General features: G+C 45.0%; 1 protein-coding gene across 4 annotated transcripts in view; it reads left to right on the top strand.

The window, feature by feature from the left end:
- The first annotated feature begins 10,757 nt into the window (after positions 1–10,757).
- Positions 10,758–13,911, top strand: part of BEND7 (BEN domain containing 7) — a 48,112-nt gene continuing 44,958 nt past the window's right edge. For 3 of the 4 annotated variants that reach the window (XM_042792447.1, XM_042792446.1, XM_042792445.1), the window contains exon 1: positions 11,223–11,540. In XM_042792447.1, coding sequence (XP_042648381.1) covers positions 11,480–11,540 — 61 coding nt within the window. In that variant the 5' untranslated portion in view covers positions 11,223–11,479. Of the gene's footprint in view, positions 10,823–11,222; positions 11,541–13,911 lie in introns of those variants that run through there. The other variant, XM_042792444.1, reaches the window with a different exon arrangement.

Genomic DNA, 13,911 nt, shown 5'->3' on the forward strand with positions numbered 1-13,911 from the left:
CAGGCTCTTCTGCCATGTAACAAGCCATAGGATGTGAGGAAATGTCCTCACATTGCACCAGGAGAGGTTTAGGTTGGTTATTAAGAAACATTTCTTCACAGAAAGGGTTGTCAAGCACTGGAACAGGCTGCCCAGGGAAACATTTCAGTCTACCATCCCTGAGGTATTTATTTCAAAGATGTGTAGCTGTGGTGCTTAGGGACACAGTTTAGTGGTGGGCTTGGCAGTGCTACCTCTGCGGTTGGACGTGATGATCTTAAAGGTCTTTTCCAACCTAAACCATCCTGTGTTGCTGTGAGACTGGTCACGGGCCCCGAGGGGCACAGGGCCCGGCCATAGCAGGGTGCAGCTCCGGCACAGCGGGGCAGGATGTGTCCTCAGCTGCTCCCCGCACCGGTGTGCTCCTGCCACCAGCCAGGTCACTCTGGGAGGCTTAACAACACCCCAAGGGAAATCAAAAGTGTTTCACTGATGCCAGGATGCCCTCAGGTGAAACGACATCAGTGAACAGCGTAGGGTTTAATTGCAGGGCACTTGCAAGTACCCCACTCCTTCCCCAAGTGCTGGTGTTGAAAATCACCCAAGAGATGGGAAAGGTTTGCGTTCCCTGTCCCCTGTGCTGCCCGTGCACCTGGGACAGCATGCTGGGATTTAGCTGTGATGCCTGGTTTCTGCTTCCTTCGAGCCTAGAGGACTGAGGTAGCTGGTAGGGACTGTGCTCCTTAGTGTATATATCCTGGAAGTAAAAACCACTACCTTTGTTAGCTTGAATCCTTGTCACGAGCCATACAGCATGTGTGACACAGGTAATAACACACAGAAATCTCTTGTTTTGCTTATTTACCTGGTTTTGTCCAGCGATTTCCATCTTGCGGCTTGTAAACTCCAAGAGGACCAGAGAAAGCTTTGAAGAATGAGTAAGAACAGCCAATTCTTACCAAGCTTAAATTCATCAGGGCCACACCTTGGCTGGAAACGAAGGCCACTGAACAGTGAAGGGTGAAAGTCACTGTAACTTTCACTCCTCTGTTTTGCTTAGGAACTGCCTGGCTGGTGGCAGCACCGCTGTCTCCGCTAGCCTCATGCTATGGCACATGGCAGTTTCTGCCTCCCTTGGTCATCCCAGAATTTTTTTCACCTTTAGGTCCTCCCAGATTTTTAGTTTGCCTTATCCCCATGGTATGCTCCATTGCTTCAGTAGCTATTTTGGAGGGCTGTAACTGCAACTGGCTTTTCACCTATGTTAGATAATCTGAGCAGTTCGCCACAGCTCGCTCTTACAGAAAATGGCCCATTGGTTTAAGGGTGTTATTTAAATGCAGGCTGGAGGGGTATGGATTCAGAAATCATGCTCTGCATTACCTGAGGCTTGACTGCAATTGGTTTGCAGTGAGGAAGCAGGAACAGTCCTCCTATGCTTTTTCGTAGTTCTTCTAAAAGGAAATTATTTCATATCTGACAGTGAAAGGATCTGAGGAGATCTCAGTAGAGAGGCCCAGGGGGATGTGCCCACATTTGGGTAAGAGCATAAATTGCGAGGCTGTAGGAATACTCTGTAGAGGATTTTATGGCAAACAAATCCAGGTGCTCATGTCTGAATGCCAGCTGCCCCCCTCAATTAACTGTAGTGTAGACACAACCTTAGACCTTGCTTCATTTCCTCCTTCGGTTTGACATTATATCTCAAGACAGTACAAAATGAAGGAGGAAAGCCAACTCACACACAGTATTCACAAGAGTGATGCAGTTACTGTGGCTTGCTCTCTGATTTCCAGGATGGCAAATCTGTTTGACTTTGCCTTGGGGTCAGGGCAACATTTTCTGAGGAACATGAAAGGTTGAGATGCTTGGGTCAAGTCTGGGCTGGACTCTGTTCAAAGTTTCTCTGTTCTTCAAAACACATTCCCAAGGGTATATCTATGCTGATAATTTGTTATGGTCCCTGCCTGCTTCATTACGGGTGTCTCATCCTTTGACTGTCTACATTCAGACAGTCTGTTTGGTTGTAGGGTGGATATCTGGAGCACCGCTTGCGGGACAAACTCATGGCACACATGAAAGCTCACACTGTGAGCTCTGCTCGTTGGACTATGCAATGGAAAAAGCTCCTCCACACTGCAGGAGGGTTTCTCTGAGTCTCTGTTGCTCCAAGGAGCCCTTAGACTATGAAAACTGCTTAGCAGTGTATTATGAAAGCAGACAATTCCTTCCCTGTGCCTGTCCCCCATCCATGCAATAATCCTTTTGATGACATCAGTGCATATATAAGATATTTTAATATAAGATATTTTTAACATGTGAAAAGAGTGCTTTTCCAAGCTGTCTTTCAAACTAACAATTTATCATATACGGCATTACTCTAGTCATTAGAGTCAATTAGATTACTGCTATAAATTCTTAGTTTGACTGTTTTCTACTGTCCCTCTTTTGCTTTTCAGAGCAATACTTCTGGTTTGGTACCAAAATGGCCACATATTTCCATCTCATGTGATTAATAAATATTATATTTTCTGTCAGAGCTGTACCCAGGCTGCTAAGGTCCCCCAAAACCAGTTGCAGGGTCTTGAGGGCTCACTGCAACTGATCTTGGGTCTAGAAGCAATAGTGTTATCCATGTTTTTCCCAGATCCAGGTTTCCACAGACCTCTGGAACAACCCCACAGGGTTAACCACAAAGCTACTTTGCTTCACAACGTTCTATATCAAACCAAGACTGAAAAGGGAGATCTGGAAGTTACTCAAAATCTTGGAACGTTCATAAAAGCCTTGTAAGTAATAGAAATACAAGCTCAAAACATACATGAGGTGTTTCATTCCAATTTTTTGATGATTGCGTGATTGCTCAGCTCTATCTGCTGGAAGCCAACTGTCAACTTCAGGAAGATTATGGAAGGCAGCTCAGAAATACGTCATTTCTCTCAAACAACCCAGATGTCATCTATTTGCCAAAGTGGTAAAGCGGATCAGAATGATTTTGGTTGCACTTAGTTGTATTCAGCTTATATTCAGCTGTTTTCAGGTTGTATTCAATACTTTTGGAGTATTCAGTTTCACTTTTGTATTTGATATTAAAACAGGAAAACCCTAGCTCAGCCATCTTACACTTTCACTTGCACACAGGAGGCAGAATTGTTGCCTTACATCTGACTAAGGCTGCAGAAGAACCCATTTCAGGTAATGCAGGGCACAGATCATTCTTGGAAACCTTTTTCAGATAGGTACATGGTTCCTCTTATTCATCTTCAAAATACTTTAACAAAAAAAAGACATTTGATAAAATTGCCTTTATGCCATGACTAAATACATGCACTTCTGGCAAAGGGAGCTGCACGTTCAGTCTCACTTTTTTCTTAATTTATTAAAGCAGTCCTTAACTTTTTGGAAGGGATTAACCCATCCAGTTCCCCGTTTTTTACTTCCACTTTTACTTTGCTTACAGGTATCTCTGGCTTGTCACATCCACAGGACACCTCCGGGTGTGTGACAATTTGTTCTAAGCAGGCGTGGTAGCACTTCTGCTAAGGTTTCCAAATTGCACTTCCCTACAGTTCCTGCACTGAGGATGGGCCCATCTCCTCCATATAGTGGATTTAAGCCACTCACACTGGGCTTGCTATTTCTTATTTACCTTTCAGAACTGCCTAAACAGTAGCGCACAATCTGCAGGAGGTCACAGACTGAGAAACATTGGGCCAGAGGGAAGATCAAGGAACAAGTGGGGGGTAGTGCTCCACCACGGGTGTCCAAAAGCCACTGGCAAAGACAAGAAAAGCTCACAGGTGAGGCAATGGCAGAAAAAAAGCTCCTGGCATTTCTAACCGACAGCAGTCTTCAAAAGCGCGTGATATTCATGCATCTATAGGGCCAAAACAAGCAGGTGGCATTTTAATTTGGTTTGTTTTGCTTTTTAAAGCATTGCTTGATTGGTTCTTGTGGTAAGTCAACTGCCATAGTTCCTGTCTGCCAGGACAGACCTCTGTAATGCACCATTAAAATGCTTAGGAAAGTGGTAACATCCATACAGACGCTTGAAAGAACTGTTTGAATGATAATTATCCTCTGGTTTTGAAAAGGAAATACTTAGGTGAAATGTTTAGGTTGTCTAAAGGATGCATAGGTCAGTTCCTATCCCAGGTACTATACGGTAAAATTGAGGTGGTATAAAAACTCTTTAATGCTTCTAAAAAGCTTTTAAAAACAGCTAATTATTTTGAAACTGGCTGGTACAGGAGATATCTGAGGAAAATTGTGTTGTTTCCAGAAACACTATTGGTAACTCAGCTTATGGCACTGTGTCCTCAGAGCCCCTGATGAATCAGTCCCAAGATGTCACTAGGGAAACGGTGCTCTTTTGACAGCAGTGGCCATTTGTGACTGTTAAAGAATTCAAAACACCTTGCAGCAAAATGATCATGCTGCTTCTTTTTCGTTGTTGTTGATATTTCTGTAGATGTTCTTTCTAGCACTTCAGCAGTATGGGGCAAATGACGTTAAGTGGGGAACATACTTACTCTCAGCATCAGTCTGCACTACAGATATTCAAGCAGCAAACTATTTCCAGGAAAGATGCAGTAACAGGACTAATCCCTGAAAATGCAGATGGGTTTGTCAAATTCCATGCAGTGAGTTTTAGAGCCATACAGTTGTCTCTCTCCTCGTCCTTCCCCAAAGCAAGGTCTATCATTCACAACCTTCCTTTTGGAGACATTTTAGTTGTATTCAAATTATAGGTGAATAAACATAACAGAGACACCCCCCCAAGTGCCAAACAAATCTCGCTGGATGGTAGAAAACCTCATAAAAACATCTATTTTTCTTCTGGGTTTATGTGTACAGAAGATAAATGGCTGAGCATAAAATACTGTACTTCTAAGTTCGAGTTCATTAGCTTCTATTCAACTCAGGCAAGAAATCTCTCAAAGTTGTTACTAAATGATCATACTTCTGTGTTGTCAGTTTGATCCCTGCAGGATGTGTCCATCTCAGAGAAAATACCCATTCAGGTGCATTGGCTGCCTCAGCAGAGAGGTCAAGGATTGAATGGGTGATGGAGTCTTCAATATCTACACATCTCTGAGGATAAATCCGGGGGGGAGGGCACATTAATGAAAATGCTGCTGCATATATCTTACTGCTGAATAAAAGTATCATTTTCAGATGTTGTCAGTCTCCAGCCTGACACAGTTATTAGATTCACATAATCTCTCTTTAAAAAGTGCATGTGTGAGTAGATTTTGAACTACATTGTACCTTGCAATGAAATTTCATTTTTTAGAACTGAAAAGCAGGCAGGTGGTTATGAATGTGTCTTAAGCTATTTTTCCAGCCTGAAATGTAAGTACTGTTTGAAAACATTTAGGGAAATGGAACATCTTAGTAGGAGCCACAGCAACTTTTCATGAATTTATTTTAGCTTGCATCAGTATTCTGAGCTACAAGGATTATAATTTAGTAGAGAGACTCTCGTTGGTAGAGGGGATTGAAGGCGTCGAGGCAGCAGCCCTGTGAGTTGACAGAGATGCTAATATAGCCACAGCAGAAGTTTAGAGAGCAGATCAGAGCAGCTGGGTGGGCTGATAGAGAGGATCAGGGCAGCCCAGAGGAGCAGTAAGAGGATCCAAGTAAGTGGATTAGTAGCATACTAAAGCACACATTACTTTTAGTTTTCAAACTCCCATTGATTTCAGTGCGAGTGCGTTTACTAATGTGTGGCAGGAGAAATGGAAGAGGATCAAGGGAGAACCGAGACACAGAGAGCCGCTCCCTGTGGCACACTGGAAATGGCGAGAGGGCTGGGCTGGGGAGGCACTGCGTAATGTCCCCACATCAGTCTGTCAGGACTTAAAGGAGGATGGCTGTTGCCTGGGCTTCTTCAACCCCCAGCCTCAAGGAGCTGCCTAACATTGCTAAATGCTATTGTTCCTGCAGCTGATTCTACATTCCTTTCCCCTCCCTAGCTCCAGTGATTTGACTCTTTCCATTGCTGCACTCTTATGTCTGCCTTCAGCTGCTGTGACTGAAGCAAACTGACACAAAAATGTAGGTATGATTAGTAGCAGAGTCATCTTTGAACTCTTCCTAGCAGGGGACTCACTGGGCTGCTGGACTCTGAGCTGAGCTTGCCATAATTTGTGCCTTTAGCTTTCATCAGAAATGGGACCACTTACCCTAGCTACGCTCGGGCTCGTGTGATTAACATCGACTCCTGAACTACCCAAGGCTCAAACATGCCCTTTCCTGGAACGCCAGCCTGTCTTTACACTTCATCTCTTTAGACAGTGGTGCTAGCAATGCAAAGACACATCCAGAGTAAAATTTCTAAGCCCAAAAAACCAAAGTTCTAGGAAAAATAACAAGCCCTACTCACATTGCCCTCATTTTCCTTGTAGAACCTTGGGTTGTAAGTGGGAGGCAGGACAAAATATGCGAGCTCATGATTTCTCCATGTTGCACAGAATTGCAGAATATGCATGCATGTGGGCAGACTTTTTTCACTCTTCCACATTAGCTTTCATAAAAGCATTGTTCAGACCTTTTCTTCTTTATCCTCCAACCACATCTGTTGCTTAGACACCTCGGTCTCGCCATCTACTCATCCCAGAATTCAAATCCGAAAACTGGTTTATCCTAGGGAAGAGTTAATACCTTAATATCCAATTATCCTACAAGTATTTGATCAGAGTGGATGACCGTCAAACTTCGACTCTTAAGACTATACTGCCCTTCCTTTCAGTTTTAGTCCAAGCTACACATAAAATGACAGAGGGGAAGAAAAGCCCAGCCTTGCAGTCAAAATGGGGTTTGCATTCTGATACAGAAATATACAGAGGGTTTGTAACCACACACACAAAGAACACTTTGTACATAGATTCAGTTTTCTTTATTGTTGAAACAGTTCTGGAATGTTTTGGTCTCCCTGAACCAGCAAACGGATGAAAACATTGGTCCATCCTGTAGTTTTTTTCTTTTAAATTTGTATGAGGAAGATTAACAAGCAGCAGAATGGACAAGAAGCTATTTCAAAACAGTGTCCTGAAGGAAAAAAGAGACTAAGGATAGAGACATGTTAAGTACCATTACTAAAATGATACAGGAAGAACTTAAGGTGGAATCAGAAAAGTTAAACTGCACTCCTATGCTTTGGACCTCTTTAGGACATCCAGGAACCTACCTCTGTAATGACCCTGTCCTCAGATATGCCAACATGAAAGCCTCCTGAAAGGGAAGACTTGTAGTAAGACAGCACATCATCAGCATGACCTACTATCAAGTTGGGAGCTGAGAAGTACTGCCTACCTATTTTGTACGACCATAAAAACATCACTGGAAACCTGCAAAGGAAAAACGCTACCACAGTTTATAAAATCCTCAATGACATTCATTGCACATAACTAACCAAAACAGCCAACCTATTAACCTGTCACCTGTGCAGCTCCTGATCTTCAATCTACCTCTTCACCCTTCTCCTGCTTCCAAATACCACACCGAACTGCAGGCTCCAAGATGAGCACTAATCATGGCGCTATTAATATGACAGTCGGCAGCCTCTTCCTACTTCACCTAGCCTCACGTGGATTCCTTAACATTAGCCTTAAAGCATCAGATCAAATCATTGAGTTTGTGAGACTTTTTCCAGTATCATTTTTCCAACTGAAAAGCTGAAGGAGCTCACAGTACACCCATATAATTCCCCGCAGCTCCAGAATGCTTCAGTCTTCTTTGTCCTACACCATCCTACTTTCTGAATAATAATCAAAATATTGTAATTAACTGGACACACCTGTGAGCCTGGAAGCAAAGAAAAAGTCTGTGACATCCTGATGTGAAGCGCGCTGCTGCTGTTAATACTGAAGTATTACTAGATTAATTATATTTAATTGGTTAGCTCGTGATCTAGCATCTGAAATGGAAAAAAAAAAAAGGCATTTTATACACCAGAAAATTGCTGGGGAAATGAACATCAGTTAGAATGGGGAGGGGATATTTTGAAAGTAACTTGCAGCATAATAAAATGGCAACTAGGAAATAGCCAGGGATAATCATACTGACTTGGGATGTGTTGTAAGATAAAGCCCTCATTTAGTTGGCTAATTTAATGGCATTTTGAAAAACACATTACTCAACGGTCTGATTGAGGAAAAACTTTGCAGCTATTCATGAATATATACAAAATGCTCTGAATTTGCCATATTTTCACCAGAAAAAAAGAAACTATGTGATCTTAATATGTAACAATAAAAATATGATACCGAGACATCAACTGAAATAAATTAAATTAAAAGCTGACTGTCCCTTGGAGACAGTGCACTTTATCCTGAGTCACTTGGCTGCCACAGCGATGTAGCTGGTGACTATCTAGCGTGGCACAAGGCAGCCATTCTAATGGAATAAAGACGACTTTCATCTCTGGGTTTCTCCAGCTAGGATAACGCGATAGTGGCCCGTGATAAATGAACAGATGGTCCGAGTCCAGTTGTAGGATACCCACCCCAAAATCCCCCACAACAGGCTCACAATTTACTGTACACGGGAGCCTTTGAGTTCTTGAAGTATCTTTTTCTAAGTCATGGCTGAGAAACATTAGCAGTACAGGATGGAAAGCTTGGTTTTCAGCTACAGGATCTTCCTACATGTTGTGTGGATAACTAGAAGACTTTGACCTACAGTCACCTTGTCCTAGTTTCTAATTCACGTTTATGCAGATGAGATGACAGGATCGGGGCCTTGGTATCCAAACTGGCTAATACTTTTCATAAATTAAAATTTCAAGATTTACTCCTCTGAGTAACCATAATTAGATTTGCTTGCAGGACCAGACTTATTCTGCATGTAGAAAAGAATGAATCTCTTTAATTCACAGTAAGAAAAATGAGAAATACTAACGAAAAAGGGTATGTGCTAGCTCTTGTAAAATGTTACTTCAAACTGTGGCGTGCTCCATTCAGACTGAAATATCATTTCAAATCATAAGTGTCTCTTTAAGCAAAAAAATCCAACACGGAGAATGAAAAACTAAAAGGAGAAAGAGCAGCTGATAAAACACTGCCATCACTTTTTCATAAATTATACACCAAAATGTTTCACAAAATTGAGTAGCAGAAGAAAACAGAAAAGACCTTTTTATTTTTGTAGCACATTCCTTTGGCAAATGCAGGATAAAGCCTATCATGTGAGTTGAACAGTAAATGAAGGCCTTATGCTTTATAAAAATTCTCCTATTGTCCCAAGGATGAGAGTCAAACACAACAGTTTCAGCAATGCTCTAAGTCTTGTAAATAAAGTTAGCAGACAGGAATCAACTGACTGTTTGAGGAGGGGGAAAAAAAAAAAAAAAAAAAAAAAAAGAGAGAAAATACTCTTTTTGTACACAAAATTTAGGCACACTGCTGCTGCATTTCAGACCTGACTTCACTGTGCTGTACCAGAGATTAATTGGACCTACACAATTTAGCAAACAGCATATGACATCCATCTACCTTTGCTGCTTCAGCATCCTCCCAAAAATATATAATGCAGGATTTTAAATAGCATGTTAGCCCAGTTTCCTTTCACAAAGTCTTACAGTGAAGTTTAGGAAAATTCCAAAAGTAGCATATTGATTGCCTCTGGGATTTTCCACTTAGCAATTTAATAGAAAATTACACCCTTACCCAATCTGTGAGGTTTCCATAACCTCCCTCATGAATTTAATTTTCCAGAGTCTAATAAATTTTACCATTAGGCATATTTTCTGATATTGCTTCACCATTAAGCCTATTTCCCAATTTTGCTTTTCGGAACCAGGTATACTGCTGTGTTTGGACAGCACCTTGCAGGAGAGAATTGAGGTCTGACTATGTCTATGCACACAGTTAGGATAACAAATCACTATTGCTAATATTCAGTTTGCTTTCCTTTTACTAACTTTATGTCATTATTCCAAGTGATGGCATCAGTCAACATTACTGGAGCCAATGGGATTCTCCTGGGTACTCTGAGGAGACCAAGGGAAGATCTGTTCGAGTAGGCGTGTGCAAGTATCACACACTCTTCTCCTTGTCATAACACAGCCTGACTACATGTAAAACACAAGATGATGATCAGGAGCTGTGTTTTCAGTTATCGGTAGTTGTAACTGCAAAAGCCTGGGTCCTTCCTCAACAGGCAACAGGCAAAAAGCACTCTTGACTGTAAAGAAAATGCTACACTAGCATTTAGCACAGTGAGTGAACTGGAAGTATGGCTGAAGGCATCAAGTGGTGAATAAATCAGAGCACTAATTCCAGCTGCGCTTGGGCCACCCGTATGGCTACAGGGAGCATGGGCGAGTCGCCAGTGTGCCAAAACGGGCTGCTAGAGGAGCGAGACTCTCCCTCCCGCGGCTGCCATCCACGCTTCTCTAGGTCAGGCGAAGCTCAGCGATCCCTCGGCCGGGCTGGAGGTTCAGCGCGCTGCTCCAGGCCTTGGTCCCCTGCGCCAGTGGGCACGCCGTTGTCACCGTTACCACAAAACACGGCAACCGGCAGCTCTTACCGCCAGCCAAGCCCCGTTTCTGGCTTTTACCGACTTTCCGCACCCTACCAGCGCCGAGTTCAACCCCATCCCCGCCGGACCTTGGCCCGGAAAGGTGCCCGGTCCCGCTACAAACCCAGAGTTGCCCCGCTCGGCCCCTCAGGGAACCCACCGCCGCCGACGGGGCCCGCGGGCGGCCCCGAGCGCCCGGCGGCGGCGCCAAGGCCGCGCCGAGAGGCCGCCGCTCCCTCCCGGCCGGGCCACCCCCCCTGCCCGCCGGGGAGCCGCGGGGGCGGGAAGGAGAACCGGCGGCGTGAGCAAGCAAGTGCCCGTGAGGGGAGTGTGTGTGTGTGTGTGTGTGTGAGGGGAACGGCGGGGGGGGGACACGGGGACAGGACACACACACACACACACAAAATGGCGCTGCCCTCTCAGCCTCTCTCCTTCCAGCCCCCGCGGCGGAGCCCGGCGGCGCTGGCCGCCTTCCCCCGGCGCGTCGTCTGGCGACGGGCCGGCCTCGGGGTGGCGGCTGACGGGGCCGGGGCTCGGCGGAACCGCCGCGGGGCTGCGCGCCGCCTGTCCCCCCAGCAGGTGGCACCGGGGGTCCCGGAGCCGGCGGCGAGCCATTGCGGGCCGCCCTTCGCCGCCGGGCCGCGGCCGCGCAGCCGGCGAGCGGGCGGCGGGGGGTGGGGGGGGCAGGCGGGGGGGGGGGGGGGGAAGGCGGAGGCGGCGGCGGCGCTGCCCGGCATCGCCCCCGCGGGGCTCCCCCCGCCGCACCCCGCTTTCCCTCAAAGTTTGGGGCGGGAGGGAAAGGGGGGGTGGGGGGAAGACCGGAGCCAACTTGTCCCGGATCCCTTTCTTCACCGCCGGAGCCGCCGTCTCCCAACCCCCGCGTGTTTTTGCTGATTAAAGACACGGACCTTGGTCCTGCCACCACCGCCGCCGGGTGGCCGCCCGGCCGCCCCGCTCCTTCCTTCCTGCCCGCACCATGGAGTTCACCCAGAGGAAGAGAAGCAGGAAATCCCAAAGCTTTAAACTGATCAACGAAGGTAAGGCGGCGGCGGCCGGGGGCGGCGGGGGCGGCCCGGGCTTTGTTTCCTCGCCGGGGGCAGCCCAGACTTTTGCACCGGGGGGGAGCGGGGCGTTATGAAACGCCCGAGCTCCCGCTCTCCCCTATCGCCTCTCCCTCCCCGCATCAGTTATTTAACTCCGCAATCGTCTCGTTGAACTCCCCGAAACCATTGCACGCTTTTTTTTTTTTTTTTTTTTTTTCCCTTTAACCCTTTTCCCTCCCCCCCCCCCCAATTATTTTTTTTTGCATGTGTATTACGTGTTGTTGCAAAAACAAACATACACCACCACCACCACCCCCGAACCACCCCAGAAAGGTGGACGTGTTTTTTTTTTTTCCAGGCAGATCTTGTACAAAATAAAGTTGGATCGTGTTTCGTGGTAAATTCAGCTTTGTGGGAAAGAAAAGGTAAAATCGGGAAGGGAGCAAAAAATAATGACACTTGAGCAGTAACGGACCTTCTTAGTATTCAACTCCTGTGGATTGATTGTGTTTTGGGTGGTTTTTTTCCTCCCCTTGACTGCGTACATCCTCGTATTTCAAAGAAAAGCCGAATAGAGGTTGCTTTATTAAAAATCCACGCAGCTAATTAATTGTACGTGGGCAGGGGAGAGCCGCTGGCGTGTAACTTGTTCACTCAGGGTGTGTTTGCTTTTGGAAAAGAGAATATTTGAAAAGAGATCATGAGGGGAAATATTTGGATTCATGTCAGGGAAGAAGCACAGCTCTGTGTTTCAGTCTTGTTGTTGTTGTTTGGGTTTTTTTTTAAATAATAAAAAGATACAGGCGCTGGTAGGCATTTTAACAGGTGGATTTCCCAGCCCTAGCGATTTATTTTGGTTGGGGCTTTATCCCTTCTCCAGCTGATGAGATCTTTTTGCCCTGATGGATTTGACTTGAGATCTTTTTTTCCTTTTGTGTTTCCAAGTATTGGACGGGAATGTCTCCATGAAACGCTGTGTGTGTCCTGCATGCCAAGTTCAAGGCAGGTGACTGCTTGGGTGTAATGTCACACTTGGGAAAGAGGGGACACACACGCGAGTGTCAGGACTTGCTGTCAGAAGAGCAATGTCTTTGCAGGTGCTCGGCAAAATCACGTTTGATGCGAAGAAATTGAAAGATGTAAATAAACTTACTTGGTAGGAATAGTAAATAATGACTGCTGTATCGTCATAGGGGGGTTTGGAGCATCGCACATACTCCCTGTTAAACACTAGAGGGGCAGTGACCCATCAGACTTGGCTGAAATATGTTGGAGGTCTGTATGCATTAGCAAACCTATCGAAGGTTTAATTTACATGGAGAACAGGTTTGGTTTGTGGGGTTTTGATACCAAACACGCTTCTGACTTGGAGGCAGAGTTCATGCGGGACTGGGCTGGAGCCTGGGGGTGTGAAAGTGAAACATGTGGAAAAGCAAAACTGGAATTGAAGACATGATTTTACTTCTGTCCTAATGGAGCTGTAAAAAGAGTATGTGCGCTATCAGAAATAGATGACTATTTTGCCAGTTCTCAGTTGCCATTCATTACAGGTTTAGATATGCCTCAGTGTATAAGGCAATCTATTTAACCTTGTTTCAATAGGTGAATTCAGTTATGATGGTACATTATTAGTAATTCTTATTTTACCTGGGGTCTCTTTTTGGACATGGAAAGTCAAATAGAAAGCTACACTAGCAACACATCCTAGAGAAAAAATTATGTCTTCGTACTTTGAGAATGAAGGAGATAAAAATCACATTTTGCATGTGAGTCTGCACTTGAATACTCTTTTTCTATCGCAGTTGATTAGAAAGATGATTATGTATAAATAGTTGTCTCTTGTAATTGGCCTTTGCCTCTTTCAGGAGTCATTCCATAATGTCACAGTTTAGTGTTTACTGTTGTGAAATTGATACGGATTTCACAGCGCCTGGACTGTGACATCCGAGGCAGAAGGAGGAAACCAAAGAGAAAAGGCTATGCTGTGTCAATTATTTGGTAACACACCATCTGTTAATGATGTGTACCTGTACAGTGCTTATTCTGTCCCAAAAAAAAACTTCCGAGCACCTTATCAAGATGATCAGTAATGACCAGATTGAGAGGAAATCTGTTCCTGCACTAAAATGCAGCTGTCTCTGGGGTGAAATGTGGTGACTTTAAAGTAGCAGCTGTAAATCAGCAGAAGACTGTTGTGACCAAGTGGATGGTTGGAGGGAAGTGCTAGAGAAGAAACCACGTGTAATGTGGTAATCTAAGGACCATCAGTCTGTAAGTCATTTAATTCCTAGTTTCCACATACTCACTCCCAGCAGATCTTGGATGCCCTTGAGAGGATGGAAATGCAGTGTGGTGGGTTGACCTT

The sequence above is a fragment of the Tyto alba genome, unplaced genomic scaffold, assembly GCF_018691265.1.
Source record: "Tyto alba isolate M040663 unplaced genomic scaffold, T.alba_DEE_v4.0 Super-Scaffold_2, whole genome shotgun sequence".
In the NCBI taxonomy this organism is placed as follows: Eukaryota; Metazoa; Chordata; class Aves; order Strigiformes; family Tytonidae; genus Tyto; species Tyto alba.